Raw genomic sequence first — 24,834 nt, 5'->3', positions numbered from 1 at the left:
GCTTCATCGGCAGATGTATACAGGCTATGTTCACCAAACGGTTATTGAGCGAAACTGCAGCCTCTGTTAACCTGTGTATTTATTTTGGTGGTTATGACATTACATTGCGTCATATGACCTGTTACTGCAACGGTTGCCAACAGTGGGCATCACCGTTTCTCGGTAATAAATTCAACATAATTCAATGTTGCTGTATGGCTGTAAAAATTAGGTGCTTCCCTTCAGTTTTGAACGCAACCAAGTGATTCTCTGGTTTAAATTTATGTTATAATAGCTGTTATTTTATTATTATTATACAACATTTCTGTTTTCTCGCGTAACCAAACATTGGTATTTTTCATTTAGATCAGAATAAGATCTTGATATGAAAGTTGATTTTTTTTTGAAATATTATAAATTGACGACATGTACGGAAAGTTATCTTTGAAACTACGAGATCTGAACGACCACTTAGTGTGTGCTTTATGTGGTGGCTATTTTATCGATGCTACGACGATAATCGAATGCTTGCATTCATGTAAGTATGATTTCTTGTTACGTTAATTTTTCTTATCGCCGCCTATTCCATTCTGAACTTGAATTGATAGGACAGTATTTTTTTAAATTCATGGATAATTAAATAATTGAAATTCATCGGTATCGCCTGCACTCTACAGTACTTGGGAATAGGGTAATTGGGAATTAACAAAAAATGCTGACGCAGATATACGATAAAAAAAACGAAATGAAAATTAAATTGATATTTGATGCGATTGCAATACGAAAGTCGTGTGCGTGATTCTTCTGGGTTAAAAATTTTGCAATTTGTTATGGTCAGCCAAGATGACCAACATATATACATTAGTTTCTCAACACAATAAATTAACTCGTAAAAAATAAAACTTAAAAACCATAATTCCGATCAGGAGTTATCGATCATCCCGTAGCATCATTGCTAGCTTTAATATATTGATCATAGTGGGAATTTCAACTTTCGTGGTAGCATATCGGAAAATGCGCCCCGTGTATTATAAAATCTGTACTTAATACTTACTGTGCTTTAAATTTCAGTCTGCAGGAGTTGCATTGTGACGTATTTGGCTTCAAACAAATGCTGTCCGAAATGCGAGATACCTGCGCATAAAACTCGACCTTTACTGAACATAAGAAGCGACAAGACATTGCAAGATGTCGTCTATAAACTGGTACCAAATCTTTTTGACAAGGAAATAAAGCGCAAAGAAAGCTTTCATGAAGAAACGGGTGAGTAATATATAGACTTTTAGATCTTGTATTTACAAGAGTTCTGTGAGATTTTAAAATTGATTTTGTAATTGAACTACAATGGCTCTCAATTCAACATCAAACTCATATGCCTGCACACGCGCATCGCAAAATTTATATGGTATTCCTGATAGTCCTGCTGCCAATCTCGCTATTATTAAACAAAATTGTGTAACATACTAAATAAAATGATGATGTATAAATAAAATGATGATGGCTCTCAATCCAACATCAAACTCATATGCCTGCACACGCGCATCGCAAAATTTATATGGTATTCCTGATAGTCCTGCTGCCAATCTCGCTATTATTAAAAAAAAATTGTGTAACATACTAAATAAAATGATGATGTATTTATACTTGGAAAAAAATGGGTGAATATGGCTTTCTAATAGGAATTTTTTCACAAACAGAACGGGGTATTTGTTATCACTTTTCAAGAGCAATGCACCTATACTTCAATCCAGTAATAATTTAATTGAGTCTTATTTGTTTACCCGGCCATCTAATCCGCCTTAAATCGTTTGCAGAATGTCAAATTGAATCCAGCGCTAGAAGCATTGTTTGTTATTGCACATTTTGTTATATTTAAACATTCTTTTGAAGATGTATGTTTTTACATCTCTATATCTGACAATCCCCCAAACAAGCAGGGTCAGTTACGTATGGGAACAACATGTTTTCAAAATGGCCAGTAAGGTGTTTGCATTAGAGATGTACCGATACCACTTTTGTCGCCGATACCGATCCGATACCAGCTAAAAACGCCGATACCGATACCGATACGCCGATACTACAAAAAGGCCGATATTACCGATATTCCGATACCGATACTATGTAAATATTACTTAATTAGGTGTGTTGTGTAGGGCAGACGGGTTAAAACAATGGTCTTTGAGCGTTGTTCATAGTACAAAAAATATTTCAGATCGAAAAAAAAAGATATATATGTCGCATAATATGAAATTAATGTTTGGTATCCATATGCTTTAACTGGTTAAGATACATTGTACAGTAACGCTAGTAATCTCGGTGTTCAATTGAAACTCATAAGCCGGGATGTCTAATATGAATTTAATGTTAATATCGCGACCTTCAAAAATCGTTATTCGTGTTTAAAAGAATATCGAATATCAACCACACATTCTAGAGCCGCCGTCCTGCGATCAAATTAAAAGCATTTTTCAAATATTTCATTTCGTGGCTAATCGTAATCGTCGACGCAATATGTAAGTCAAAGCCCACATGAAAGAATATCAATCAGCACCGACCAAAAGAAGGCCTACCTATAACCGTCGAGGACGTTTTTTTACTTTACTATTTTATATTATTATACAATTGCTATTATATATTTTGTGACAATCTAGGGCTAGGCGGTCATGTCAATATATTCATAAAGAAATTGTGTAATGAAACAAAATTAATACCTGCGTAGAGGGATAATTGTGTCGGAATTTAGTTTATTGATGTCGACGGACTAAATGACACTCGTACTTGACGACAAACAGTCAGAATTTATACCCGTGCCAAAAGTCCATGTGCCGTTAATAAGGACCCCAATTCCACTGTATGATTTAAAACTGGGCGTTTAATTGCTTTTTGTTATGTGCCGTGTTGATATATTTCTTCATGATTACTATGTAATATTAAAAATGTCAATATAAAAATTTGACAGCGAAAATAGCCAAATTAGTTGAGCTGATAAATAGCTAAAAACACGTGAATCCTATTCTCTCGCGGGGGTGGGGACATGTATGGCTCATAGCTCACGATCTCTCCAGACAAAAAATAAATTAAAAAGTAGTATTCCAACTTATCTTTAAAACATTCTGGACCATATCAAAAAGGTAAATATATCGGAAATATCGGCCTTAATCTCACCGATACCGATACATGGCCGATACCGTAAAAATGGCCGATATTGCCGATACCGATACCCGATACCGATACATCGGTACATCTCTAGTTTGCATGACAGGCTTCGTTTAAGTGTCATTCTTGTTTTTGTTATCGACCAATCAATTTCAAATGTAAAGGTCTTAAAGTGGTAATGATTTACTAGAAGACCAATACTTTGATTCATTTATTTTTTAAATATTCCCCGGGGTCCGAAATTTCAACCAAAATTTTCTCCTTGAACAGGGATACCGATGAATGTGGAAGAACGGAAACGTGTATTAGTTACTAATACACCAGAGAAGAAGGAACATCGTGTTAGTTTGTCCATTGAATATGACAGTCGGTGAGTGTAAATTTTGGTCAGAATGTAAATTTAATTGTTACACTATGAGTAATAATCTCTTTTCCAAGTTTAATAATGACGTCACATTGATTTTCCAAGTTGTCTAGAACCTTACCCGCACTAACTGGAATATTTTCCCATAAATCTCATATTTCTTCATTAGATATTATTTTTCTATGGTAGACGTAAGTTTATGGTGTGCATTTTGTAATAACTGCGCTTTATTTGTAAATTAATCAGAAATACTGAAATTCCTACCTTCATAAAATTGCTGTTCCCATTATCAACATGAGCTGTAAATATTGAATGCCTAATATTTTGTGTTTCAGACACGTGACCCTAACTGACAATTCACTGTGGATAAAAGAAGAGACTTCATTCCCGAAACGTTACTTAAGATGCTTTGACACTGTCACAATAGGAACTATTAACAAATTAATACGAAATAAACTTTCACGTGATGATTTGGAGGTATGTGTATATATGTAAGGTCTCTTCTAGCATACATACAATTTTGCAAAGACTTTGTCTTGAAAACTATATGTTGACCTTAGTTAAAAAGTTCAAAGCATGGCTACGTGTATTGACTTGAAACTGAATTGTGGAATCTGTAGGTAGATTATGTTTACTGGCTTTAAGACCGTGACTGGAATGATACGAATTTATCGATGTTGAAAAACCTAATTTTTCACTCAATTTCGGCTACATGGCTGAAACTAAAATATTTGGTAACTGTATAAATAATACATTATCTGCAATAAATTTTGTACAGACTTGAGTACTATATTAAATCCTATCCATTTGCCTACCTATCTCGTTAAACTGGTGTTTTTAGTTTGTAGTTTATCTGTTACATTTGATTCTTTTCTTCAAACAGGTGATTACGTTTTGTCGGGGTGAGTTGTTGCCAGAAAAATACACTTTAATGGATGTCACAAAAACATTTGCATGGAAATCTGTAAGTATAATAATACTTAATAATTGAATTGAATAAATTCTGTATTTTGATAATTTTATGATAAATGCTTCATTTGCTTTGTAGGATCGGCCATTGTCACTGACGTATATGACTTTCAAGTCGAAAAATAGAAAACGAAAAATATTGGAGGATATTTTGAATGCTAAACAAGAAAGCAGTGTTCCAGCAAAAAAGTTGTTTAAAGAAAGTCCCATCTCTAAGATGTCATCAAATGTAAGCGCTAATCATCAGTTAAATGACAACAAGGCGAATGAACTGAAGGCTCTATCTAGTACTACGAATGAACTGGCGTTCAGCAGTCATTCATCCGGTACAAACACGAAATCCCCGTTGTCAAAATCGAAGATGACCACTGTAGGATCCTCCAAAAGCCACGGTAATTCACAAAATGGAGGAAAAAATAAGTCCTATTCTGTAATGAATGTTCCTTTATTGGAAGCAGTCAAGGCCCCAGTAGCAGAAGCTTCTCAGAAAACAAATTTATTGCAACAGCGCGGCAATCGGAATTTGTCGCAAATGTCAGCGCAACGCCAAGATGGTCTCAAGGAAGCAACGCAACATGCGCACTCGTTATCTGGTGTGGAACGCGTAAAAAGCATCAACTCTATTGCTAACAGACTTCAGATTAAGCAGCAAATGCAGAACGAAAAGTCTCGCTCAGAAACTGAAGTGAAAAGCTTCGTCAGTCGAGAAGACGCTAATCGAAGTAAGCAGTTATCTTCCGCACAGTTTAGTCCCCCACCTCCTGTCTCGTTAACTCCTACACAAACAGTGGCGGCGATGAAAATACAACATGATCAGTTAACTCGTAGGTTGAACCTATCTAAAATTCAAAACTTGAGTACGGATGAGGCACATAGTCTGGCGCTTGAATGCGTGAGAAACACAATGATGACAGGCTCGCGACCAGTTGCCCCGAGTCAAGCATTACCAAGACAGACTACTGTTCAAGCTCCTGCATTGAATGCTCCAGCTACCAAATTCATTCAGTTGAAACGAACGGATTTGCCTAACTATGCGCAAGCTACGGAACTAATGCGACGAGCTCAGATGATAAAACAAGCCCGCCTTAAGTATCAAGGCATTCTTCCTAAACCAACAACACAGAGACCTGAGAGTAGACCAGTACAGCCAACCCAAAGAATACAAAGATCATTAAACGCAGAGGACCTTCAACTTCTATCAACGACACGAGAACTTGCGTCGCTAAGGCAACAACAAAAACTTCTCAACGAGTTTGCTGCCGCGGCCATGCATGGGCGTAGCAAACCACCCCTTCGGACTAGTGAAACAATTCGGGCTGCCAGTTCTAGCATGTCACCTAGAATGACATCACCCACCCATGTATCGATATCACATCAAAATATATCGAATAAAGCACATTCTTCTCAACGTCAACTAATGCCATTCTCAAACATGCAGCCACGTTTTTCCGTCGTTTCTCCCAAAAAAATTTCCCAGTCCGCACAAGATCACATGCGGAAAAACGGCGCGAGCATTCATGCAGTTCGGGAAAATGGCGTCAAGTCTACGGATTTTTCTAGAGTTTCCAGCAACGCCAGTCCATCTTTATTAAACAATTCCCGCGATACAAACATAGATATATATAAACATACAATTGCAAAAGCGAGGGATACGATTCGACAAATGGACAGCTTGAAAAATCGAATGGCAGCCCCTGGTGTCCGGGGAAGAACTCTGATTAGTCCCCATCAGTCTCCGAGATTTCAGAAACGATCACCAACTACAAGAACGACTTTCGCGCCTCGAGTGACACAACCTGTCCTGATCGCCCCAAAACCAATACCGACTCTTCCTCGGTTACCCTCGCCAAAGGTGGCGCAGCTGAATATTCAAAATAATGCCAGACCTGCTACACGACCCCAAAAAATATTTTCCCCGATTATGACGTCTCCTTACGCTCCCAACAGACACACATTCCCTCCTCCGTTGCGTACAATTAAGCCTACCGAAACTCCTGTAACTGCTACAAATCAGCCCGAACAAGAACAGCCATTATGCCTTGTCATGAAAAAATAGGCATTTATTGGGCGCAAAGTACTAATTTGCAAATTTTCAGTTCCTTCTTGCTTTGTTGCACTAATGGGTGCAATTTTAATCATGTTTTTTGTTTATATTTTATGAATTATGCCGAAAATTATTTTTCAATAATCAGCATAACAAAGGAGCATCAATACGTTATATTTATATAAGGAAGAAAAATGAGACGACAGCGCAATGAACGAAGCGTAATTAGTATGATATAGCAGAGATCGTTATATAAACAGTCGGTATTAACTCCACTCGAATGAAACAAGCGAAATAGAAACAACAGAAAGTGAATTGAAACCGTTTCGTTTTTAAGCAAGAGCTGCCCACGCGAAGGTTGTTATTTAGATGTAGCTAGTACGGGGATGGGCAAGGTTTTTGAACCAGGGGCCAAAAATTCTGCCTATCTACCCTGGCGGGCCATGTAAGTGTGACGTAAAAAGTTACATTTTATGAACATTTCAGAGTCTCACAAGAGCAACAGTGGAAAACAATAAGCCTCGTGCCAAAACTAAATTTAACCGCAATCTCAACAAATTACTTGAGTTATTTTTAACTAAAACATCGAAATTTGGTTTCAGTTTGGTTGTGGCAGCACAGATTGAATTACCCAATGGGCCGGATTTTACCCATGTCTGAGCTAGTGTACACGTATCCTATTTCAGTTTTGTATAAAAAATTAGAAAGAGTAATTTTCATCATACGCAGACATCCCGTTTCTATGAATTTCGGGCCGATCAGGGTTGGCCAACACGCCGGTCGATCGCTACGTCTCGAGTAGTCCATCGCGTCTGATGTTGAGTGAATTTATTAAAATACCCCAAAAAATATCCCACGAATACAGTACTGTACATGCATAAAATACGATATACACATACAATACACTTATACCAATGGTATCCAACGGTAGTCAAACTGCTTCATAGCAAAACATTCCATGTTGTAACTATCATTTGGGCTTACCACAGACTACCTTTCCTTGCTGTTGCTATATGCCTTTGCGTGGATGATGATGGGTAGCAAGAAGCATTTGATCAAAGACTATTCTTTTTAATGAAGAGTAACGTAAAAATATAGTAAACTAAATATAAACTAACCTACGGTTTCCGCCTACATCGACAGGGGCTGATATTGATTGATATACCTTCTACAAGCGCATTAGCAGCTACCATATGTATTCTTATGGGTGATGACCCGCTGTATGTACTGTAAACAAAAGTTTATGATAAAAAAAAATCTAAACTTTTAGTTATCACCAGTTCCTCAATTCAAAATTCAAACAATTTTAATTAAGTATTCCTTTTTTAGACACAATTTCACAAGGTTGACGATTGCGGTCTTTTCTACAAAGGTCTCCTCTTTTATCGCTAAACGACGTTTGCTAATTGTGTTTTTCACGGCTACCCCTGCACTCGACGGAAATCCATAGTGTGGTCCATTTTCAAAATTTGCTTGACGTTGAGGAAATGTAAACGCTGTAAAAGCTTTCCACGAATGCCCAGGATGATCAGAGAAAAATAAACGGCAGAGCGATATCTCGTTGAAAACGACAATTTTGCTGACATGAAGCAACATTTGATCTGTTAGAATTTTGGTTTCAACTGTCACTCCAAAATATGGATAAAATAGTCCCGAATGTTTCAGCAATATACTTTATAGCAGAGGTCACCAACCCGTTTTCCGCGGGCACCGAGTCGCCCGTGAAGACCACATTAGTCGCCCGCAGGTCTGTTCCAAAATAAGCTTAATAACGGCGCTTATAAGTAAGCTGCATCAATTAATTTTTGCCTTTTTGGGGAACTGGGAACAACACTATGTCAATTATTATGGTAACGATCATCCTAACTTTTATTTGACCTCAGTAATGTGACGGGTCATTTAATACTCTCCCAATTTTGACATCACACATATGTCACCTTCCACGAACCCGCGTTTTTTCGTGTCCGTTGATTTGTGGAGCAGCAATGCCAATAATACAACTATTGATTTCAAATGGCAAAAAAATGAAAGAAAAGCTACCATTTGCACGATGAATGGGAGGTAGATTTCCGTTTTACCACCGTGGAAACAGCTTGCGTATGTCTCATTTGCGGGGAGTTTATGGCGACGACAAAGCGAAGAGACATTTCCCATCTTGTCACTATCCATTGGTCAGCGCAGTACGGGCAGAAAAAAGCTCGCATTTTAAATCAAACAGCAATCCCATGTTACGAGATCAGCCTTTGGTTCAAGCCATCTTTGTGAATCAACATTTTTTGAAATGAACTCCACAAGGAACTATAATACGCCTTACTCATGAAAATCTGCAAGACCCGCTCCTAAAGAATCCTAAAGTTTATCACAATGTTTTTACTAAATATCAATAATTGAAGGTTGATCGAGCGCAAATTGACTTCTTTAAAAGTGTGCATTAAACTGGTAGCCCTCGGCTTCGAAAAGTTTGGTGACCCCCATAGGCGTAGCCAGGGGGGGCCAGAGGGGCCATGGCCCCCCCCAAAAATTTTCAAGAATTCCATTCCTAATCCACCAGTTTTGTGGCATCTTGATGACCAAAATTACTTCGATGGCTAAATTTAAACAGGCGAAATTCGATAGTTTTTTTCAGCGAAATAAAGACTCGCTTTCCTCAAATACATCAATAAGCGCTTCTCAGGCTGTGGATGCACCGGTTACGTCAGTTACGTCTATCACTTCTATTCCCGAAGATGAACTAATAATCAACGAAGGGAAAACAAACGATCTTGGATTTATTCTTAAGAAACATACACAGCTTACCGATGCGGAGAGATACAGGCTTCTAACTTCGGATGGTCCGAAAAACGTGACGATTCTGGATACTGTTAGACAAAGTCGTCGTAAATTTCTCAAAAAATGGCTTGACGATAACAGATTTTGCAGTTGGTTAGTTTACACCCAACTCTCTGATGGGGGTGGTTTGTGTAAGATATGCATAGTCATGCAAGCACGTTTGAAGCATGGAACTCTCAGGGACACTGCCTTTGTTACAAGACCATGCATTGACTACAAAAGATTTATGGAAAAGGCTGTAGCACACCGAGACACAAATTACCACCGAGAATCAAATATAGCTGCGAAAAATTTTGTCAAAAGCATGGAAACTGGTCAAAATGTGCGTGCAAACATGGAGGCCCAATATGCTACGCAAACAAAAGAAAACAGACGAATAATGACTTCCATTGTCAAGACTTTCATGTTCTGTGCTTCGGGTAACATACCCTTGCGCGGACATTCCGGGGATAGTGGGAATTTTGTGAACCTTCTTCTATTTCGTATCGACGCAGGGGATGAAGATTTGAAAAGGCATTTCGCTCGAAAGGCCGGAAACGCTAAGTATACAAGCCCGATGATACAAAATGAAATTCTCAAGGTATCAAGCAACATGATAGTGCAAGATATCGTTATGGAGGCTAATAAATCGTTTGTGTCCGTAATAGCCGACGAATCATGTGATATTTCTGGGAAAGAACAACTAAGCATTGTTTTGAGGTATGTGAAAGGTGGTGAAGTGTGCGAGCGCTTCACAGGATTAGTGGAAATGGATTCTGTTTCTGCCGAATCAATTTCCTCAAATATTTTGACCCACCTCTCTGGTCGAGGAGTGGATTTGCAAAAACTTGTGGGGCAAGGCTATGATGGTGCAACGACAATGGCAGGTCACGTCAGCGGTGTGCAAAAACGCATTCGTGATAAATACCCGCGCGCAATATTTGTGCACTGCGCTTCTCATTGTTTGAATTTGGTCATAAATGACCAAAGTAAAGTTGCAATCATCAGAAGCACCTGTGATATCATTCGTGAGACTATTCGTTTTTTTTCAGGGAGAGCCCTATAAGGCGCGCGGGTTCAGGAATTAACATCCCTTTGTTCTGCCCCACCAGATGGTCTGAGAAGTACAAGAGCATCCGAATCTTCAAATGCAACTTCAAACGAGTACTTGAGGCTCTTGATTCTTTGGCGAGAGATGCTAACAGTCGGACGCGGGCGAAGGCTTTTTCTCTGAAATCTGCTCTAGAAAAGTCGTCGGTTATCTACGCCGTATGTTTGATTGGTCGATATTCGGCACTAATGGAGCCACTAGCGCGCGCACTTCAGGCGGTCGGAGTCAGTGTGCCGTCAGTAAAGAACCTCACATCCTCTCTTCAGAGCGTTATCGCTGAGGAACGCAATGACTCTGAAATCGCATCGAATATTTACAAAGAAGCTTGTGAAATAGCTGGCTTGAAAGAGTTGACAATACCCAGAGTAGTCGAAGTACAAGTTTATCGCGACAATGTCTGTGCTGATTCAGCATCCCAGTATTTTAAACGTTTCGTATATTTCCCATACGTCGACGACTTGAGCTGCTCTATTCGGGAACGCTTCATTGACAACCCATCATTTTTTTCATTGCTATCAATTCTTCCACCGAACAAACCAGTTCACGTGGATGAGGTAGAGCGTCTGTATTTATTGGATAACCTCCAGAATGAAGTGAGACTGTGGAGAACTTCTTTAAGTTCCGACGTTAACGACGAGTGTTTTGAGGGGCTTCTTCTGAGCGCTCGAGATTATCCAAGCGTGTACACCGCAATACAGATTGTTATGACGCTACCAGCAACCGCTGTTGAGGCTGAGCGGTCTTTCTCGTGCATGAAACGGGTAAACACATGGCTGCGCTTATTAATGACGTCCAATCGCCTTTCTGATTTGTGTGTGCTTCACTGTCACCGTGAAATGGTCACCGAGGAGAAAATTAATCGAGTTGTGTCGAGCATAGTTGGCGGGAAGCGAAGGATGGACTTTTAATCGGGGCGATGTATTTTACTTATTCAAATTGCGTTGTTAATATTTGTTAGTTCAAATAAAAAATTGTTTATTAATGGATTTTGTATTCACAAAAATCCAGCTGAGTAATTGAATCAGTTTGCTTGTTGACCAACTGTTGTTGTTTTGCGCTTGAAGAACGGGTGTTTTAAACCCAATATAATTTCTAAAATTTGCCCCCCCCCAAAATTTTGGGCTGGCTACGCCACTGGTGACCCCTGCTCAAGGAAGTGGACTTAGTGATTCATAATTTGAAATCAGGATTGAATTCATAGCCAGTTTATTCAGGAAGTCGTTATAGTTTTCTAACTGGGAAAGATATCAATCATCATTGTCGAAAGCTGCTACAGCTAATCGGTGTAATGTCACGATTAGTTATTTTTCTATAGTTCGTTACGCTTTGTCCCGGAATAAGAAAAGACGAAAAGTTCATCAGCACTTGTGATTGGGCCATATTTCAAAGGAATAAATGTTCATCAAACTTGCTATGCTAGTGCCACGACCTGATCCACTTCCGTAACCGCACGATTTTAAACTACAAAATGTTTTAGCTAGGATAGCAATTTTTCAGTATATAAACGTTCATTAAGTGAGACGTTATTGAATGCCAGAGAGAGCAGCGTGGAGTCTAGAAATGATTAAAATCATAATTGTAACGCTGACAACTCTTCTATTAACTGCTGGACTCTCTATATCAGGTTAGATTTTTTTTTATGAGTTTTCTCCTGTAGCAAGTCGAAAATAATTTTTCAATTCTACATTTCTACGGAAGATAATAATATTAATTCATCGGTCCATATGAACTGCAGCGGTAACATTAACTTCATGCAATGAGCGGATATCAGTATGAAAAGCGAAAATATGTGACAACTTCATGAATTACAAGAACCTGGTTATCGCATCCGAATTCTAGAATTTCAGATAGAATTACATCGAATCGAAAATATGTTTATGGTTCTCGATTTTAAAAGATGCTGCAATTCTGTATCAACTCTGTAGTCCAGCGCTCCTCAACCGGTGGTTCGCGGCTCACTGGCGGGCCGTCAAGCATCTCATGGTGAGCCGCGAACTCGTTGCCAAGTTATTCGTATTTTTCTATATATTTTGTGTTAGCATTTGAATTATTTCGTCTTTCAATAGAATAGCAACACTTAGTGGTATTTGAGAATAGTAAGGTTTTTATTTTTCTATAAGTATGAAAATACGAATAAAAAATATTTATAATCGAGCAGTTAGTCATTCATGATTAACATATTGAATATGTCACTCGATTACACTTATCTTCGTTGGAGAGCACATGTTTATAAGTAGACGCTATCATATGTTCGGATCGCCACTAAACAATCGTTAATCTATGTAAATCTCATTTAAAATGATGAATTTTTAAATTCCAGTCATTTGGCAGTTTACTGCAGCTTTGATCCCCATCTCCAGCAGTTTATCTCACATCCTGATTTCTCTTTCTGGGATTACAAAATATTATCTACGAAAACACTAATCTATTCTTATTCTGTTGCAAATTTTGATTCCAAATCTAAATTTCAGGGGAATCTAGAATATAAACTCCGCGAAGTTTCAAAATTTACCTTCGGAACACCCTTGTCTGAAATGTATTATTACTGAGTTGATAGCTTAAATCCAAAATCGGACACATATATCGATGGTAATTTTGGGATTAGATCCTTTTATGAACTATTTTATTCATGGGAAGATAAAACAATTTTTTATTTTATAAATTTGAATTATATAATTTTTTTCATATAAATTTTAGCAACTGAACGATGCGAAATGGCAGCGATTTGCGATGAAAAACCTGTATGGATTACAGTGCCAACGAATAAAGATGAGGCAAGATACTATTACTAGTGAAACTTTTTTTCATTTTATATTTTGGGCACCAAAACCTGCGTTTTCATTTGACATTATAGGACCAATGCAGAGAAGGGTAAATGTAGTTTTCATTCAGCGGCTAGGAAATTCCCAAGCGACACACATTTAACCACCAAACTGCTCTGAAGAACGCCTGTCAAGTGTGCCGCTGCACCCCGCTGGTGGGACACATACTGGTACACAATGGGGCAGTCTATTAAACTAAACGAAATATTCAGGTAAAATTAGCAACGAATCAGCTTCATCATTTGAAGACCTGTGCGACTTCAAGTTTGTAGATTTATTATTTTTTGTAATATTGTTCAACCAAAATATTTCATTTTTTTTTCGAATAATTCAAAAAAAAAAAATTTCCCCGCATTGGCAACATAAAACTTTGACGACATATATATATATACGTGTCTATTTACTCTGCCATTGTAGAATTGCCTGTTGAATATTTCAGATGCTTATTATGGAATCTGAAATAAATTCTGAAACAAAAAAAGTTATTTGTTAGATAGTTAGAAGATTCAAAAACATTAAATACTGTTTTCGAGTCAAAATTAAAAAAAAAAAAACGAAAGTGTAATTTTTTTAGTAACTAAACTTCTCAAATGTATTCAATAAAAGTAATTAATTCATTAAAAGTAATAATTCACTTTTTCAAAAACACTCTGGACTATTTCAGATTGGACCATGGGCCTAACACTAACCTAATATTACACAAAAAATAACGCAAAACTGGGCCTCTACGCATTCAATGGATAAATCACTGACCGTGTCACTGCGCCGTGGAACATGTCCCACTGAACCTCGGTATTTCGTAGTGGACTGAAGCTAAAATAGCCAGACTGTATTTGTAAACGTTCATCGCAACTACCATCATCTAAATGGCTTATCCACGAACGTCTTATCCACGGCTTGATGGTACAAAATTTGCCATCAAAACGTATTGCGAGTGGCCAAACTAATGTACGAAGCAATTTTAGCCCTTGTATTTTTTTATCAAAATCAAATTGTCATTAGTTCTTGCGTATCGTATAAACAAAATTCTGAATATTCTAATGTAGCGTCAAAATTTTAATATGACGATTCTTTTTGTTTTTATAGACTTCCTACTCCGCTCAGGATTGTGATAGGGATATTCTTTTTGTTTTTATAGACTTCCTACTCCGCTCAGGATTGTGATAGGGATATTCAAAGAATAAAAGGTAGCTATGTGATGCTTTAGATAAGAAACCATTTGAACATTAAGAATCTATCCTCTGACACTATAAATCAGCAGCGTCCATTTCAATACAGTCATATGTATCAAGTGGTGAGCATGTAGTAACAATCATAAATTCTTGAATTCATGTCTCTAATTCAACATTCAATAACTTGCCCAGTAAGATAAAAAATTTCTATAAGCAGTTTGTCGTAAATTGTTTATGAATCAGATAATAAAGCTCAGAAAACGATATTTTTTCATTAAGAACTGGACTCTATGGAACGAATAATTGGATACAGAGATGCATATAGATCGTTTTTCTTGTTGTGATTTGGGGGGTTTATTTTGTTGTTATTGGGTATCGATGTCAAATTTGTAGTACATAAAAATTGAATTATTTGCCAGAAGGCTCTGTTTTTTCAATTTGTCGCTGCGTCCTATGGGAACCGATATTTTAACAAAAATGTTGCTGTTTTATCTCAATTACAGGGGAACATTTTTATTACGTATTGGCCGATGTTTTCAGTAAACCACCGAGCGCGGCATTCGTGTCCATATATTTGAGCATTGCACAGATGATAAGTTCAAGTAATTTCTAACCGTATTAGTTAACTATGATATTGCTCAATTTAAGATCATATGGCTGAGTTTCGTCTTATAGAGAAGGCTCTGCGCAAAAGATTAAACAAATACAAAAGCTTGAAGCAGTCTACACCATTTAATAAAGGTAATTGCTACGTTATTGTAACATTTTATTTATAGATTGAGAGTATTTTATAACAAGAATGAAAAATAGACAATTATCATTTATGTTTTAAACATAGCGTGAAAGTGTAGTGTGGACGTACCAGGATGTTACATTAGAAATATATAAGTTATATTGGGAATAGGATGATAAATGGATTTGAATATGCCATTCATTAAACGTGAAATTTCTAAGCTAAATTCTTCCTGAACATCTTCCTGGTTTCGATTGTTGCAGTTAAGAAAATAGCGTTCATTTCAGTCGTCAATTTTCTTATAACGGGAATTTCCAATGTGTTTAGACATGCTGACGTCGACTGCAACTCCGGCCGACATCACTACAGAGACGTTAAGTCCAACCAATGACTTATTAACTACTGTTTCAACTATAGACAGTATGTACTGTTTGTTACTAAATTAAGGGTATTTTGAAACCAAAATACCACATGAAATTATTGATAATAATTAATTGATGTGCCAAAAAATTGAATAAATGTATATTTAGGACGTATTTTGACTCGATGAAGGAATGCACATCGTATATTTTACATGTGTAATTTCATTTTGACTACACGTCAAAAGTTAAAAATACAACTATAATTTTGATTTGATGAACTTGAATATCTCATTTATATTACTTGGAATCAGTGAATGTTTCAAAATATTTACGAGAAGTAATGATGATGAAAATTTTAAAATATAATAGCTTTGAAAATACGGTTGAAACGGTTTCCAACTTTCTTTCGGTGATCAGTGGCAACTTTTCCCTCTGGACTTTTCTAATAGCAACCAGTGATGTTCGCTGGATAACAGAAATTTTCAATGTTATCAGGTGTGCCAACTTCCACTGTAACTTCAGTCCTCATCTCAACTAAACCATTAGTTACGACAACCTATTTGCCAACAACTACTTCTATAATCGACTGTACTAACAATTGGAACGAACCAAGTAAGATATGTTTGATAGACAACAAGGCAATTAAGTATTAATTAATTAAATACAAAATAAGTATTTACTCTTTGCATGTTATGTCACATTACCAGTAAACAAATTAAGGCTTATATAAAGTCTATAAGCAAAAAGTTTATGTTGCTAAATAATGTTTAAGTTCGTTCATAAAATGTAAAGTGAAATAAAATGAATTTGCGGTTCGAGTTTATTTCAACGAGTGGATGAAGTAAATAGTTTACTGTATTGCGCTAATGATTAGTAACTTCACTCTGACGAACAGCTAAGAATCTCCATGATTTTTTATTTTAACGATATAAAACCGAAGTACGTAGATTACAACCAGCAAAACAATTTCGCCTCAAAACAGTTTCCAAGATTCACAAAAACCTCAGTAGTAGATATTTTCTTTTTCCAGCAAGCTACGTCTACGTTGGCTGTTACAAGGAGGAAACACCATGGAGCGGAGGAAGAGTAATACCAACAGTCGAAGGAAAGTATCCAACAGTTTCAGACTCGTATGGAATCAGAACAAATGCAATACAGAAATGTGCAAGAATAGCATTTTGTTTGGGATACAAGGTTTTTGCCCTACAAGATGATGGCTGGTAATTATATCTAATTTTTTTTATATGTACAGTAATTTAGATCGTGTTTATGCAACCCTTCAAAAACGTTAAGCACCGCTATGACCATTTTAATGTGGTGGTTATTACAATCTGATCTTGCTTCTTTTTCTGATGTGCAAATTTTTGTCTTTATAAATGAGAGAAATATGTAGAAACGAGGCAAACAATGTTTCTAACAAAGATCTGTCAAGCCAACTTCATTCTTCAAATAAGAATGTCTGTATGATCATTACCAAATTTTGTGTATGTATATACTCAATGTAACTCTGTACAATAGGTGTGCTACATCAGAGAACGCCCACTTAACGTACAGTTCATATGGCCATTCCTCTGCGTGCCCACCAGGAGGAGGCGAAGGAGCTCCAGCCACGAATGCTGTATACAAGATAACTAACAATTTTTAAACTGTTTGTATAAGACTCTGGTAATAACTTTGGACCTAACATAAGCCTAATACGATTTGAATAAAATGTATTTTTTCTGTTTCTGTCTTGTAGTTATCAAGACTCGTCCTATCAGCCCAGTATATAAACCCGGATATATTTTACGGACGACCGACTACCTTTGGTCTTACAAAACTAATTTCTTTTTTTTTTCCAATCTTCAAATAGATACAACTTCACTAAAATATTGTGTCAGTGGTATTTCAAATTGCTTACAGAATTCGTTTGCTTATAAAATTATCGTACGTTAGTAAGGTGGGCAAGAAGCATCCAAACGAACTGATTAGTAGCGTAGCCAACCTAAAAGTTTGGTAGGGGCAATTTTTTGGTGATTACGTATTACGACGCGTACTCGCGCTTTTTGCTCTGAACAAGACCACATTAAAGCAGCCACCGATATCTAACGATATCTTAAAAAATCTATCCACAGACTTTCTCCATTAATCAAGATATATAAGTGCGCATTTCATCTATCTCGGTTGGTGCATTTGGGGAAAATGCTAAATAGGCACTGTATAGCAACCTCGTCAAATCCCAATCGGAGAATAATTGTCGCTTTGTATTTCTAAACAATATGTGTACGTATGAAATTTTCATTCATCTGCAAAAGTTAGTTGATTAAATCAATTGAATTTTGCTCTGTCTTTTTATCTCTGAGATTATAAAAGTAAAATACCAATATCTGTGTCATCGTTTATTTTATTTTTCCATGTCGTCTCAATGTCCCAGTTAGATGTATGAACACTTTGTTACTTACCGATTGAAGTTCCTGAGTAAAATAAAATTACTTCATTCAATGACCCGGATGTATTTGCTCTATATTTAAAAAATAAACTTGACAAACATATGAATAAAGTTGTGTCGAAATGTAGCAACAATGCCGTAATTAAAATATGACATTATCTATTAAAACTTACAAAGAATGTCATATTTGAATTGCTGCATTGTTGCCACATTTCGACGCCATCGTTCTTAAATTTCATTAATGCTGTTATTGCCTCTTTGGATAGTTACAAAATTAGCCAAGTCAGTATTTTGATGAGTAAACGAATAGCTCGCGGAGCACCCAGGTTTCTCTTACAAAACTTTGGGCTCCATGTGGAGCGCTTTGAGAATTTATGATTTAGTTTAGATAATAATTACTAACTCCAGTACTCTAATTCTTAGATTTACTCCAGCATAAGTACGAAACAGAGAAAAAAGTTGGCTGATAATTCCAAAATCTTCAGTAGGCCAATTTATAGGAAATTTATCATTGATAGCCAACTTGTTTGATGATATTTGTGCGTATGCATGACTTGCTAATAAAACTGGAAAGTTTCAATCATTATGATCAAAATGAAACAAAAGGTATTCAATTACGTTTGTGGTGGGAAAGAGTTACGTTGTCTTGGTGCCTCTTCTTGACTGATTACAGCACGGTAGCCTTTCATCGGGCATAGGCATTGTCCGTCACAAAAGAAACACGAATTATGATCGCGTACCGAGATTTAGTTCCACTCGTTATAATAGTCACCCTCTCATTGTAACAACCATGTTAGCCATAGTTCAGTCTGAGAACACTACATCAGGCATTAAAGTTTTACAACACATAGCCGTCCTTGTTTAGCTCAGTGGCCCAAAAGGCAAAAACAGAGCAGCATAAATATCTCCATCTTATCTAAATCCGGACAGTACGGGACGTTGAATTGCTGAGCGTTATTTTTTGAGATTTGTAGTAGCCTAAGTGATTTTCAGATTTGATAGAAAACATAACAAGTAATATATTATATATCGAACGTAATACGTTGAAATAAAAGCGCTTCATTATGTAAACACTGTGATATATTTCCCTTATTAAGATATATGTATAAAATATTTATGAGGTATGTTATTTTCCTCATCTAACGAAATAAAGCAAAAGTTTGTCTTCATAAACAAAGTCGGATAACGTTTATTGTAAATATATATCATTGACCTAATATGATGAGGTTTATACACAAAGGCAGTGATAGCAAATATATTCACTCACGTTAAAGACTTGATGTTATTTACATAGTCTTAAGAGACCATTCAGTACTGTTGATGTCAGACTTGAAAGACTATTAGACGACTCAGTTAATTTCTTGAAGCGAGAATTTTAACAAAATTTGAATTTAGTTGTTCTCAATCTCAGATTTTCATTTAGTAAGTAAAAAAACGTCTATTTTGCCATACGTTGTTACAGTAGCAATACTCATTATATTTCATCAGTCTTGACGATATATGTTTTTAAAATAAAAACCTCAGATATTCTTCGTGTGATATATGGTGTACACTACTCGACAAATCGAGACTTTTATTACTACACATGATGTTAATAAATAACGCACTTTTTCTAGAAAATACAACTGTTGGTTTACTTAGTATGATGATGTCAGCATAAGAACAATAAATGAGCATTGTAAGCTCTCGGAAATAGTTTCTTTATATAAAGATTGTTGGCAGTTCCAGACACTCTAAGCTACCGAGTACGATGCTATGTCAATAAAATGTAATCTCTCCTACATGTCACTCAGTATTGAAAAGACATAGTTAGCGACGACAATTGTGTAAAACAATAAACTCATGGTTTCAATCGAGAGTGACAGGCTGATTTTAGAATCCGGAAAACAATACAAAATGACTCTTAGTGAGCTTTCACCTGCGCCGGCAGTGGCCTCTCAAAGCACCCTATCTGCGCCGACCGGTTGGACTGACAAAGGCGTCCCTATGGGACAAAATTTACTTGCAAGCCGACTGGATGCCCGAACCAAAATGCGTATGTCTGTACAAGAAGCTCGAATGCGCGCAAAATTGCCACCGAGCGAAAGACTTCCACCAGTACTAAAACTTTCCCCAAGGGCCAATATCGAGCCCCATAAAGAAATTGCTGCTAAAGAAATTCTACCAGTCGAAATCGTAAACCCAGGTACTCCCCCACCTCCGTGCAACGCGTTTGATGTAAAGAAAGATCGGAGCTTAATAAACAATTTAATAAGGTAGGTTTTTAGTAAGCTCGCTTCATCCTTCAATATAGGTTTGAGTACATATATACCAGTTAAATCTAATTTCCCGGAAAAAAAAACAAAGTCATCATTTTCCATTGAATTGTATGTGTCACGATAACTGTATAACTTGTGAAGTTTCCAATCACACAATAAATATAATATGCAACAAAAATGAAGATGTATGTGATCTTGTCGTCACTGAACTGCCATGTTTTAGTTATTTATTGCAGAATACCATGTTTTCGATAGAAAAAAAGGTACCCAAGCGAACGTGCTTCTAGCACAAACATGAAGCACAATAATATTCGTTTCGTCGTGCTTATAACAACACAGTCGCTGAATCTGCAAAGCCGATAATTGAAAAAAGTTATGTGGCAATTTTTCAGGGAAACTGAATTTCAAGATCAGAACGGCAATGAGAAGAAAATGATGGAACCGAGTAAAAAATTTGTAAAACACATTTGTGGATGGAATTTAGATTACGATAAATATCATTTGAAGACAAGGAGTACAGAAAACCGAACTGTTTGTACAGCAAAAACACCACAAAAAAGAACAATACCCTCAACCCCGACATTGGCTTCAGACTTGAAGATTAAAATCAATTTATATGATAGATATACTGCCAATTCAGTTGGAGCAATATTCAAGTTTTTTCATTATGCGGATTTAAGGTTGTATATAAAGCAATATCGACGTAATCATTCATGTGGTGTGGGACAAAGGACACATTTAACAAGCGGTAATGTTTTTATTTGTAACTGAGTATGCTGACCTGCTTATATAGAGCGCGTCGCACAATTCAAATATTCGGTTTGCGTTTTTTATTTCAGTGTCACCTGTTTATGAAAATAACATGTATCGTCTTACTGGTCCACCCGAACATACTCCATATTACTACAACGCAACAAAAGCGAGAGATGGATTCGTATTGGGTGTGCAATCTACACCAGTGACACCTAATATATGGAAAGTAGGTGAAATAGATATATTTTCATATCTCTCATTCTTGATTACCTACAACAACTTAAATTAAACATTGTCATTCAAGTTAACTGACAATGTACTTTCTACATCATACACTATTTGACTAATGAATCATTTTTTTATTATCTTAAAATGAAATTAATTTGGTGTAAGCAATGATGGTCTATCTTAAAATACGTATTTGAAGCTCCAAATGATTGTGATATTCGGAAACTTTGCACGACTTCGACTTTTAGTACATTCCATAAAATGATTAACAAGTATTGTGTGTTACATGATCTGAGTCAACGTATCAAAAATGCATCGTGTACCCAATGTGACAACAATGAATATGTAGATTGTGTAACTAATTGGAGAAATCTAAAAAAAAAAAAACTAATTATCATTGATATTTTAGGCAAATGCCAATCTTCCATTACCGTCAGCTTTTCGTCAAAGATATTCAAGAGAGAGGAGACCACCAGCTGAAGAACCAATTTTAAGTCCAAGGGTATTTGTTAGGTCGGTAGGTATTTTACGTACCTCATCAATTAATCATCGTTTACAATCTTGAATAGAATTCTTCACGATATTTCTTTTTATTCAGACAAAACGGAGCATTTGCCCAGTTTTGGAAGACGAGAGACGACGGAACACCAGATCCTTCCATTGCCGTAACAAGGCCTCCAACAACTCAAACCCAAAGGCCTTCATGTACAGGAGAAAACAAGGTAAGCAGTAAAATTGCTTGTCTCCAGGAGGAAGAAGTGTAACGTACAAAGCAGGAAACACGCGAACTAAACAAATTTTGCCTAAATGAAGAAGATATTGAAATTTGAAGGAAAAAATAATCGGGAAAGTTTTATCTTTCCACCTGTCATTGATCTGTTCAATCATAATTTTCTTTTCAGGGAAATCAGAAAATGAGGCCCGAAATCAAGACGACCAAAAGCCCAGAATTGCATGGGGACCTACAGAAAGAGACGTCAACATGGCGCATAATGCAGATGATAGCTTCATGTTCAATTCCCTCCCGTACAGATGGGTCCGATTTGACAACGACGAAAGAATGCACGTCGCCAACGTTGGATACAGACTCGAGTCGCAGTCTCGAGAAATCACCAGATACTGGCGAAATGACTTTTGAAAGCAGCATATCACCCGAAACCTCCGGGTCGGATCGGGAGATAGTCTATGCTCATAGTTCTGAAAATCGCTTCATGAAACTCCAAAGCAATACCAAATTGTTTAGTAGTATTCAGAAAGACGATAGACCAGTTGTTTACAATCGCACGAGGTCCATATTATCTAACATGTCAAATCTACTAAGCCACTACATCGAATCTGAGAACGTGGTACCAGTGGACGCGGAGAAACACCAGGACAACTCACCCGAACTAAAGGAGCAAGTGAACTCGGCATTGATAAGACGTGAAAATGAAGAATACTTAAATACTAACATGAAAAACAGGAATCAAATCGCGCAGCTGCGAAAAGACCTCCGCAATATAGCGTCGCGAAAAAGCCCCCCTCGGCAGAAAATGCCATCTCCCCGCGACTTGACTAAACTCGGTTCTTTGGTTTTGCTAGAAAAAGCAACAAACGTCAGGCATCCAAAAAGATGTAACAGCACGCCACAGCAAATAAGAAAAACTCACCAAAAGGAGATTAGAAGAATATCGCCCTCACCAGCAAAAACCGGTCATGCTGGATATCGCAGGGTTGTACGTGAAGCCGAACAAAAAGATGAAGAAAAACCGATTTTGTTCGTGAAACGATCTCATTTGTTACCAACGGTATCAGCTTCTGTTGAAGCCATGAAATCAAGGCAGATAATCTTACAAAGGAGACATGCACATCCAGCAGATTCAAAGCAATTCACTAAAATAACAGACTTATTGAGAAATCAGAACCGATCGCAAGATCGCATTAAAGTAAATACACCAAACACTGCCACGGGCCGCCGAGTGACAACAAGATCGTATAGCTTGTCAGATAGTCGAGTGATGTGATTTCAAGGGAGCTTCTTTATGATGTGCAATTATTACAACGAATTTGAATTAAATATATATTCATGAAAACTGCCACGTCTTAAAATATATTGAATCGGGACCCAAATGTTTACACATCTTGGGATGAAAGTTGCACATGGGCAGCCGCTTAGTCTGTTGGGCAATAAAAAAATCTGAGGTTTTATATTAGTTTAGGTTTATAAACAATACCCATAACTGCAGATTTAAATTTCAGTCGAGAAACGATAACACTTGCGCACAGAGACCTCGCAGCCTACGACTGGCTAACAGCGAAACCAAAACACCCAAAGGCTGTAAGAAGCATCTTGGGTGAGTTCAGTCATTCATGCGTGTAGGCGCACTTAACATCGGGATCAAACGCCAGGAGAAACGGAGGGAAGATCGTGTGATGACGTCACAAAAATTGTCACCTTGTGGCGGTAACGCGATCTGGGGGTCAGTCGAAGTCGGAAAGATTACGGTACCGGTACTTCAAAATAGCATCTCTCAAACTTTTTTCGTCCCGGAACACCTACGCTTTTTATCTTGTCTCGCGAAACACCAAGAAATTAAAAGATTGAATTGGTGATAAAAAAATTTGTAATGGACCTTTCCCCGACCTTTGACCCTCGAAAAAATTTTCCTTTACTTTACCATTGCAAAATTTTCGGGGCCATTTTAAGAGTGCTACTGCGAGTTGGCGCCTGTAAAATGGGGTATGTGTTACAAGCCATCATTATGAATCATCGAATACAACAATCTGTTTTTTGAAAGTACCAGTTTAGAATTTCAGGCTAGTCTATCACAGCTATTTCTACACTAATTTTTATTACTGCAATCAAATTAAAACTCCTAGGAAGACAGAGTGATCATTGAATTATCTGATTTATATTTAATTTTCCGAAACACAACTGAAAACTAACTAATAAAGTTCAAAAACGCGAAAACGAGGTAATGTTTACAACCACACTTGAAAATCTGTCTGAGTGAGAAAAGTGTCTGAGCGGATGCGAAAAGGGGGGCATTGTTACGTCATTTTTTGCATCTTGCTGATTGGCCAATATCACGAAGTAAACAAGGAAAACGATTCTCGGGGCAAGGTCCATAGATTCACTTTGTGCATCAACTTGCCCAACCGGCTTATCACGACATCTTATACGACTTCCAGTATCCACTGAGAAGGGTGGTTTCCAAATCATTTAGCATATGGTAAAATTAAAAAGATTGCTGTAAACTTACGTCAGGCTACCCAGACTGGCGCCAGGACTGTCCGCCTGTTAGTTGTCAGTTGGAAGACAAATTTACAAATGGGGGATCCGAAGAACGGCTGAGATCGCCACCACAGAGACCAATTTAGTCGCAATTTCGAGAGTTTGAGAAACGCAGCTCTAAAAGATTTGATATCCGCACGACTTCCTGTCTATATATTTGAGCATGGACGTCTTGTTTTTTCACCTTGGCTAATCAAGCAGCCACTCGTTTTTTCCAGCGGACAGATTTTGAGTCATAGTTGTAAACATTTTTTTCTTTGGTTTTGAAATTTATGTTTTTGCGTGTTCACATCGAATAACACCATGGCTTTTTTGCCTTCGGAACGGTTAGTTTAGTGGCGACAACCAAATATTAAGTCCGAAATAGCTACGC

The 24,834-nt window shown here is 37.2% G+C and overlaps 4 protein-coding genes across 6 annotated transcripts; all 4 read left to right on the top strand.

Annotated features, from left to right (window-relative positions):
- The first annotated feature begins 331 nt into the window (after positions 1 to 331).
- Positions 332 to 6,673, top strand: LOC120344182 (uncharacterized). Its single transcript, XM_039413292.2, has 6 exons — positions 332 to 517; positions 1,051 to 1,242; positions 3,406 to 3,505; positions 3,835 to 3,976; positions 4,383 to 4,463; positions 4,548 to 6,673. The coding sequence occupies exons 1-6, from the start codon at positions 406 to 408 to the stop codon at positions 6,522 to 6,524; spliced, it is 2,604 nt and encodes an 867-aa protein (XP_039269226.2). The 5' UTR covers positions 332 to 405; the 3' UTR covers positions 6,525 to 6,673.
- Positions 6,674 to 9,096: 2,423 nt separating this feature from the next.
- Positions 9,097 to 10,386, top strand: LOC144422998 (zinc finger MYM-type protein 1-like). Its single transcript, XM_078113140.1, has one exon. It carries the CDS (start codon positions 9,097 to 9,099, stop codon positions 10,384 to 10,386), a length of 1,290 nt encoding a protein of 429 aa, XP_077969266.1.
- Positions 10,387 to 11,853: 1,467 nt separating this feature from the next.
- Positions 11,854 to 18,512, top strand: LOC120344865 (uncharacterized). Of its 2 annotated transcripts, XM_078112962.1 has the most exons (8): positions 11,854 to 12,055; positions 13,129 to 13,205; positions 14,392 to 14,440; positions 15,074 to 15,166; positions 15,486 to 15,578; positions 16,016 to 16,132; positions 16,551 to 16,740; positions 17,039 to 18,512. In XM_078112962.1, exons 1-8 carry the CDS (start codon positions 11,962 to 11,964, stop codon positions 17,163 to 17,165), a joined length of 840 nt encoding a protein of 279 aa, XP_077969088.1. In that variant the 5' UTR covers positions 11,854 to 11,961; the 3' UTR covers positions 17,166 to 18,512. The 2 variants fall into 2 exon arrangements, with proteins under 2 accessions (XP_077969088.1, XP_077969089.1); XM_078112963.1 differs by lacking the exon at positions 15,486 to 15,578.
- A 1,056-nt stretch (positions 18,513 to 19,568) lies between these two features.
- LOC144422921 (uncharacterized) lies at positions 19,569 to 23,262 on the top strand. 2 transcript variants are annotated; one of them, XM_078112933.1, is made up of 6 exons: positions 19,569 to 20,203; positions 20,599 to 20,954; positions 21,046 to 21,185; positions 21,597 to 21,700; positions 21,786 to 21,909; positions 22,090 to 23,262. In XM_078112933.1, exons 1-6 carry the CDS (start codon positions 19,791 to 19,793, stop codon positions 23,188 to 23,190), a joined length of 2,238 nt encoding a protein of 745 aa, XP_077969059.1. In that variant the 5' UTR covers positions 19,569 to 19,790; the 3' UTR covers positions 23,191 to 23,262. The 2 variants fall into 2 exon arrangements, with proteins under 2 accessions (XP_077969059.1, XP_077969060.1); XM_078112934.1 differs by having other exon boundaries at positions 21,597 to 21,704; positions 22,090 to 22,458.
- The last annotated feature ends 1,572 nt before the right edge of the window (positions 23,263 to 24,834 follow it).

Source organism: Styela clava, chromosome 5, assembly GCF_964204865.1.
Source record: "Styela clava chromosome 5, kaStyClav1.hap1.2, whole genome shotgun sequence".
NCBI classification, from domain to species: Eukaryota; Metazoa; Chordata; class Ascidiacea; order Stolidobranchia; family Styelidae; genus Styela; species Styela clava.
This window is presented reverse-complemented; position numbering and strand designations above follow the sequence as displayed.

Excerpts from the sequence above, each read along its gene's own strand:
- LOC120344182 (XM_039413292.2), top strand. The coding sequence starts at position 406 with ATGTACGGAAAGTTATCTTTGAAACTACGAGATCTGAACGACCACTTA. Across the intron at positions 3,506-3,834 it reads TCCATTGAATATGACAGTCG|ACACGTGACCCTAACTGACA; the intron begins GTGAGTGTAAAT and ends TTTGTGTTTCAG. Across the intron at positions 4,464-4,547 it reads AAACATTTGCATGGAAATCT|GATCGGCCATTGTCACTGAC; the intron begins GTAAGTATAATA and ends TTTGCTTTGTAG.
- LOC144422998 (XM_078113140.1), top strand. The coding sequence starts at position 9,097 with ATGGCTAAATTTAAACAGGCGAAATTCGATAGTTTTTTTCAGCGAAAT.
- LOC120344865 (XM_078112962.1), top strand. The coding sequence starts at position 11,962 with ATGCCAGAGAGAGCAGCGTGGAGTCTAGAAATGATTAAAATCATAATT. Across the intron at positions 15,167-15,485 it reads GTCTACACCATTTAATAAAG|ACATGCTGACGTCGACTGCA; the intron begins GTAATTGCTACG and ends CAATGTGTTTAG. Across the intron at positions 16,741-17,038 it reads GCCCTACAAGATGATGGCTG|GTGTGCTACATCAGAGAACG; the intron begins GTAATTATATCT and ends TCTGTACAATAG.
- LOC144422921 (XM_078112933.1), top strand. The coding sequence starts at position 19,791 with ATGGTTTCAATCGAGAGTGACAGGCTGATTTTAGAATCCGGAAAACAA. Across the intron at positions 20,204-20,598 it reads TTAATAAACAATTTAATAAG|GGAAACTGAATTTCAAGATC; the intron begins GTAGGTTTTTAG and ends GCAATTTTTCAG. Across the intron at positions 21,186-21,596 it reads TGACACCTAATATATGGAAA|GCAAATGCCAATCTTCCATT; the intron begins GTAGGTGAAATA and ends TTGATATTTTAG.